Genomic DNA, 7,661 nt, shown 5'->3' on the forward strand with positions numbered 1-7,661 from the left:
TCCTTCCTTCCTTTCAGGTCACGGCTTTGGTTCGTCCAAGATGTCGCGCGCACAGACGTTTCCCAGCTACGCCTCGGAGCAGAGCGAAGAGACACAGCAGTCTTTGTCCCGGTCGAGCAGCTACGGGTTCAGCTACAGCTCCAGCCTCATTCAATGACACTCAGAGAGCCTGCTGACCAGAGACACAGTCTGTCCGGACCTGCTTGCAGGGTCACTGCACCCTCTGCCTCCTGGAAGACCGATCGCAGTAACATTGACATGGGCCGGGTGTAGCCCAATCCCAGTGGAAGGTTAAACACTGGAGTTCTGCTTCCTTGACTCTGTGGCTAAGTCCTTTATTTATTGAATTTCTTGGTGGGGGGGTTCCGGGGGGGGGATCTATGTTTTACAAAAATAGAATCCAAATCGTCCTTTAAATAAAATTCCTGGTTCTGGCAGTAGCAGAAGCCTGGGCACCATGAGAAGTTGCCCACACTGGGTTGTACCTGGGTGGTGGGCATTACCCCTGTCCTCATGGCTCAGCCCTCCCACCTGATGACAGGATCTGTCCCTAGACATAATGTCACCCACCACAAGCTACGTGGCTTGGAAGGTTTTGATGGGGACAAATCCAGCAAGGTCTACTAATGGCATCATAACTCTCCATATAAATAAGCCCGGTGACAATTAAGGGAAAATGAGATTTAGAACACACTGTTAAGCAGGGCCTTGTAGCTCTACTCTGTGTGTGTGTGTGTGTGTGTGTGCATCTGTAGACAAACATAGATATGGATATGGCTATATCCATGTATATCTAACAAGTATATATCAAATGTGTGCTGAGGGTGACAGGATATGCTCACTTACATTGTTGAAAACTGTAATTTGGTGCATTAAAATTAAGATTGTTATGTTGAATAGCTATTTTTAAAATAGTGCTGTAAAAAAAAGGCTTTTTATTAGCAAAAGTATTTACGTAGTCAAGTCTGCTCCTGTGACAAGTATAAACGGATATGTGAGAAGGAGGGACCCTGGAACACAAAGGAAGCAGTCTAGCTGTCCCACATGCCATGTTACCACGCTGTCTTTCTGCCTCGTACTCCCTTGTTGTTGACGATGTTTCTCTCTCTGGCCATCCCTCTGAACTACGTGAGAAGGATTGGGTGTGATCACCTACTGGCCTCCATTTAATCTCAAGGAAAAGAAAGACTCTGAGAAACTTTTTTCAAGGAAGGGGAAAAAAAAAAAAAAAATATATATATATATATATATATATATACACACACCTAAAAAGAACTCAGCTAGTTTGCAGTCAGAAGAACAATGGGCACAGGATTATAGATATCAATTATTTAAAATTTTATAGATGCTGTTCTCAAAGAGCCATTGGTCCCTTGTAATGTGCTATGTCAGCAGAATTTGCTAGGCTTTACTTTCTTTTTAATGGACATGGGTTGGCTGGGATTATAAGAGAAAATGGAGCAAATATAATTTTTTTTTCATCTCTGACATTAATGACAAACCTACAAGGTTTAAAGGGAACTGAAGAATTTGGCTAATTTAATTAGTGTCAACAAAGATACTTTGCCCTTAATTTTGAAGTTCACTCGAGTAAAAATAAAACTTATCCTACCTAGAAGTATCTGATGCCACATGCCTAAATGGTCAGCTTGTAAATATTCCAAGGCAAGTTTAAAGAATAGTGAGCCCAGATCATGTAAGATAAAAACTTCATTTTTTTTCCTAATGGCAAAATTCTTTAAACTGTTAAAGTTGGTCTTTTGAAGGGGTACTTGTTTTGCTGATCTGTAATAAGACTTTCTTTTTTTTTTAATCTCTCTCCGTAGCTTGAGTGCCTATTGACAACCTATTTCAGAGAATGACTATTGAATAGAAATGGTTCTAGGTCCCTCCTAGATAAATTTACACCTAGAGCAACTACCTAGACTCTGAATCTCTCAGATAAGTATGAAAACCCCATCAAGATGCTAATCGTAAGAGTTAATGTGGCTGTGAAAAATAATTATCTTAAGCTTTCAGGGATAAAAAGAAAGTTACTCAAACTCTCTGCACCATGAATTTTGCTGACCCAGCAGAAAAGCAGATGACTGGTTCCTCATGCTGGTGATACAGCCTTCCCTAAAATCCCAGCTTTCGGGGTTAAGCGCCTCCGAATCACTTAGCACATGGCATTTGCTTCTGAAATGCCCTTAGTAAAACACACCAGAGCAACTCCCCGCTGAGACCATTTGAGCACAGCTCCTAGTGGTGCCACATTCAGAGCAAGCCTCTCGCCCGCTCACTCAGTTGAGCTGTTGCTTAGAGACCACAGTCACTACATGAGACTTGTGGGGAAAGGCCCTCTGGGGTCCTGGTTCATATCTCAGCTTCATTCATGTGCAAGAAGCACAGACAGGGAGTCCGGGGGTGGGGGGGATTCTGCTAATCAGATGAGTCTGCTCTTGTGTCTATTTGGTGGAAGACACAATACCTGCATGGAATTGCTTCGAGAACACCATTTCCTTGGGATCGTTACCAGTGAGCTTAACTGAGGAGATACCAAAGATCAGGCTCATCTTGGGCCAGTGCATTCTGAAAATAATGTCATCAAAAGCATGTGTGAGAGAAATCTTCTTCCCAAGCCTTTAACCCAATCGTATCACAATGAGAATAATGCTATAAAGTCTCTCACGGTACATTTCTGGAGATTTATTCTAGCATCTGTACTCCTCCATCTATACTTTTATAATCATAGCTAAGTTAAAATTGCTAAATGAACAGAGAGGAGAATTTATGTTAGCCTACTGTTCTTGACATATGGCAGTGTGCATTGTAATAAAAATGACAAGCAGATAAATCCTCTACAAAAACCAAAGATGAAAGAAAAGTTACTGTACCATTCTCCTCTCCTGGAACTTCATGAAGCCAATTTCACGGGAGCAATTACAATGGTCGTCAACATGTATTCGACTCACTTGAGCTCACAGGTTTTTGACTGAAGAGGCCTCTCTACTTTGTGAGTCATTTTTCTCCCTTCAGAAATTGTATTATACCTCTCCTGTAATTGGGGTTGCTATGAACCAAAGACATCCTTTGGCTCTTTCTGAGAGCGACCCCACTGGGGTTCCAACCAGACTTAGGCACATGAATGAAGACGATCACAGTTTCCGTATTAGGTTGGAAGAGACCAGTGGTGAAGGAACTTGACACGAGTGATAGAGGCTCTTCTGAGAGCAGAGAAAGCCCGGAGGGTCCACACGGCTCATGGAAAGATGACACAGGGGGATTCAGTTTTTATGTCCCCGAATTTTCTCCTGAAAATCTTAATTACTGCACCCATTGTATTTAAAGTGTGGCAAAGTGTAAAATAACCTTGACCCAATAGTTGACCACACTGGTGGGGGGACGGGAGTGGGAAACACATCTTTCACTTATTCATCGAATGAGTAATAGGCACTCAGAACTAAGTTATTTATGCAGGTTGCAAATACTTATGAATCAATAAGTTCTGGCCACTGCCACAATTTGAACTTAAAGAAATAAGAAATGTATATTTACTTATGTACTAGGGAAGATGCTGTTTGATAGAGCATGTGAAATAAAGTGAAACATTTATAAAAAATAAACCTCACTTTTTTTCACCAAGTAGTAACTAGAGTACTAATCCTAGTAGCTTGTACAATTTTTCTCTGTCTTCGTTGGGCAATTATGTTTGAAAATCATTTATCACCTATAAAGTGGTCAACCACTAATACTTTCTGTCCAATATAGAAGCAGTGGACTGATAAATAATGTTACACTGTTAATACTTTTTACAGATCCAATTTATTTATTGCATGTGGTATCTTTAGAGTAGATATTAAAAACACATCATAAAAATTGATGTCTGCCCCTCATTCTTTGGCCAATATCTCAGAAAACTTTGTAAAAAAGCATGAGTACCCTACTCCCTAGATGATTTGAGTCACTTACTAAAATCAACCATTAATGCTATGTGAAAACAAGCTAAGCAAATTATATTCTTATAAAAAATTGTAGTCCTGTTTTGATGATTATAACACAGCACAATAAAAGGGCAATATACAATCAGTGGGGCTGAGCTTTAGGCCTTGAACACGTTAGGTCTTAAATATTATACTTAAAACTGCTCAAAGTGAAAATGATACATTTTTCTCCAATTCTATTAACATTTGTCGATCGATATCTTGCAATGTCAAATTACTTTATCAATCACTAACTGTACGTTACTATCCCCCAACCTTGGTCTTCTCCAAATAGATACAAATCGGTCACTAGATTTGCAGTAATAATTATAATACCAGGTGATGTGCCACATGGATGAATTCCTAGCCTATGAAATGTATAGAGTGCAATTTCCCATGAAGGGGGAAGTGGAGGACAGGACCAGTTTAGGAGGGCAGCAATTTAGATAAAATTATAAAGACTCCAATGAAATGTCCAAAGCAACACTAAGACTCTACTCTCTGAACATTCTAACCCCGGTTCCATACCACAGACTTGGCCTTCTTTGACTAGCTTCACCCAGTACTGAGCATGCAATTGAAAGAGGACATCAGTTGCACCATGTTTGAAGTGACCACAGAAAGACAGCGTATAACCTCCAACTATGCTTCCTCAGGTTTAGTGAAAATTATTGAACATGAAAGAATGCATAACAAAATCCTCACACTGAGATGTCTCTTCAGTAGCCTGAGGATCGTTTTTGTATGGCCAACATCATTAGAGTTTCCAAATGAAAGTATGTTATCAGTGACACTGGCTGGGGGCTAAATATGTCTGAGGAGAGCAACATGTGTGCATTCCCCATGAATGTGTTTGAAAGATTAACCCACCTTTTTCTCCCTGAAACTACCACAGATCCTTTCTGGCTTGAGAATGTGAACCTTTGGTGTATCATTTCTACAATTATTACAACTTGTTGAGGCAGTAGCTAGTTTACAGACTCTCAAGGAAGTATCATGAGATGTTGGGCACATTTTCTAGATGGGCAGGATGCTAGCTGGTTTCTGGAATCAATCATGTAGAATAAAGGTCCCAGTTTACGCTCTACTCAGGAGGAAACCTGGATGTTGTCACTTATTCAAAGGCAAAGAAACAGGAGTAGTTTTGCCCACTTCCGGGCTCCTGGTCCAGCACTGTTTCCTTGTCTCTATCTTGTCTCCCGTTTAGACATAGCAGGAGTTGAGAAATGCCACATGGCCTCTAAATAAATAGGCCCTGGAACATTAAAGTGTCTCCTCAATTGTTTCAGACGTTCCTAACCCTTCTTGGACTCATCACCAACAATGTCAATAGAGAGGCTTTATGAGGCAAATCATTAGTCTTGTAGGTCATGAATGATTGGTATAAATTCTATGACTCTTACATTGTCACCCAGTTCTTGTTGGAGATTCAAACTTATTTATTCTAAAGTGATAGTCAAAGTAAAAAAATAAATTAATTAAGTGTATATGTTTTGTATTCCTACTAATTCATCATATTGTAATCGTGATTATTATTTCGGGGATCTTTATCTCTCTGTAGCACTTTGGCTTAATTATTTATGGCATTTGTCACAATGTTGTTAGATAACATCGGGGATACATTTTGTTTCATGTGAACTTCAAAAATCTTCCATTCGCAACTGAAGTTGGAAAATGACTCTTTTTATAATAAAATAGCTTGCATATCAAGTTTTTCTTTATACACTTCATTAGACAACTATTTAACTGAAGTCTAGAGAAATGAGAACTAGGTTAAAATTACTAAGTAATATGAAAACCACACTTTACTCATGATTTTCATACACTTTTCCCTAGTTTGAGATTTTAATATCTTGTAAGCATTTAAAGGCGAGGGAAAGTACATCTGTAATAGAAATATTACAGCTTCCTTCTAATAATTCTGTTTAATAAGTTTGTATTTTACCTTCTCTTCTATGCCTACGACACTATATCCCCATTCTAATTTTAAAAACAATGAATAAACTTAAATTTTTTAATAGTTATTTGGGGCTAGTTTTAGTTGTTGATACAATGAACTTTTTCCATCTGTTCTTTGCTTTTAGGATGATTTTCCACTTAAAGAGAGCATAAAACCAGCCCTTTTTGTGTGCACAGAATCGTGCACAGTAGGGCAAGGATCTACCCTGACCTGGCAGTTGTGTGCACATTGGGATCGGATTGCTTCCCTAATACCCTCAAGATCCACAACCTCTTAAGACTTGCTTATTTTGGGGAATCTGAAATTTAAAAGTCTAAATTCACTAAAATAAGGTGAATTGAGATGATGACTCAATTATTTTCTTTCAAAAGTCGCTGCAGACTTTCTCTCAAAGAAAACAACGTGAGAGGGCTCCTGGGGTGTTTCAGTATCGTTAACTGTCTGCCAAGTGGACTGAAAGGCAAGGGACGTGAAGAATAAAATGACAACAGCATCTTGATGTTAAATATAAATCAAAAATTAGCATGATATAGGTCAATATGAAATAATTTGGTTAATCAAATTCAGATTTACATATCTATTGTGTAATTCAAAGAACAATGCTTATTATTATCAGCAGGTTCAGTGGGAAGAAGGCTCTAAATTTTTGTGAAGACCTGAAGTAGAGAATATGGATTCTTTCCAGTTATAATGCACTCTATATTATTTTGGTAACAGCGGGCAGTATATAAATCACAACAACGAGTCCACCTACTCCCTGACAATAAATGAGCGTAAAGGCCAGTATCATCCTTACTACACAAAACAGAACTCCCAGGACCTGCAGAGGCCCCTTGGACCTTCTCCACACAAACCCTAACACGCACACACACACACACACACACGCGCACACACACACACACATACACACACAGGCACTTTTTTTACTTTTGACCTACTCTACATGTGCCACACTTGTTATATTTTTCCTGGGTCCACCCAGAATTATCCCATCTTTTGAAATCCTTATCCTTATGAATCTTCACAATATATTAAATTATGTGTTATATGTTTTCTTTCTATAAATTCTTTTAAATTAACATACTGTGTGAGGTCTTATACTGTAAAGAGATGTCATTTGTCATTGATTAAATATAATGTTTATGATTATTTTGATAAAAAAATAACTTTGGACTCTTAGGCCCTTGTTAAGGAATAAAATATCCATTACAAATTTGCTTCTATTGGAAATTATATGAGTTGGCATACCTTATTTTTGGTCGCAATTTATTCCAGATAAATAATAGGTTGGGGGCGTCTGTACTTAAATACTAGTTGAGCCACCTTTGGAACAGAATGCAAAGGAATAGCTGTCCCTGAAACCTAAATGTGAATTTCTGGCAGAACATAAAATGTTACAATAATGAGGCAATAATAAAATTAGGAAATTACATTATTTTTAAATCTGTCTGTGTGATTTTTCCCCTTGGTAAAATGAAATACATAGTTCAAGAATTACCTCCTTCTGAATTCATAGTTTCTATATCTCAATCCTGAATAGACACCCCAATCAATCGTTATGAATGTCTTACTCATAATTCTAAGAAATTGACAACTGATATGGCTACAAGGAGGGTAACTTACAGTTGTGCAATATTAAAATGTCCTCCATCTCTACAAAACACAGGTGAAAAATACTACTTTACATCACAGCTTTGCATGATTGAGATTTTAAACATCTAAATTAATGGTTTTTACCC

At 38.4% G+C, this 7,661-nt stretch overlaps 1 protein-coding gene across 1 annotated transcript in view; it reads left to right on the forward strand.

Annotated features, from left to right (window-relative positions):
* DOK6 (docking protein 6) overlaps positions 1–7,357 on the forward strand; it is a 371,728-nt gene extending 364,371 nt beyond the window's left edge. Inside the window, exon 8 of the mRNA XM_023242093.2 lies at positions 18–7,357. Within this exon, the coding sequence (XP_023097861.1) occupies positions 18–157 (140 nt within the window). The 3' untranslated portion in view covers positions 158–7,357. The remainder of the gene's footprint in view (positions 1–17) is intronic.
* The last annotated feature ends 304 nt before the right edge of the window (positions 7,358–7,661 follow it).

This window comes from Felis catus, chromosome D3, assembly GCF_018350175.1.
Source record: "Felis catus isolate Fca126 chromosome D3, F.catus_Fca126_mat1.0, whole genome shotgun sequence".
Taxonomy (NCBI): Eukaryota; Metazoa; Chordata; class Mammalia; order Carnivora; family Felidae; genus Felis; species Felis catus.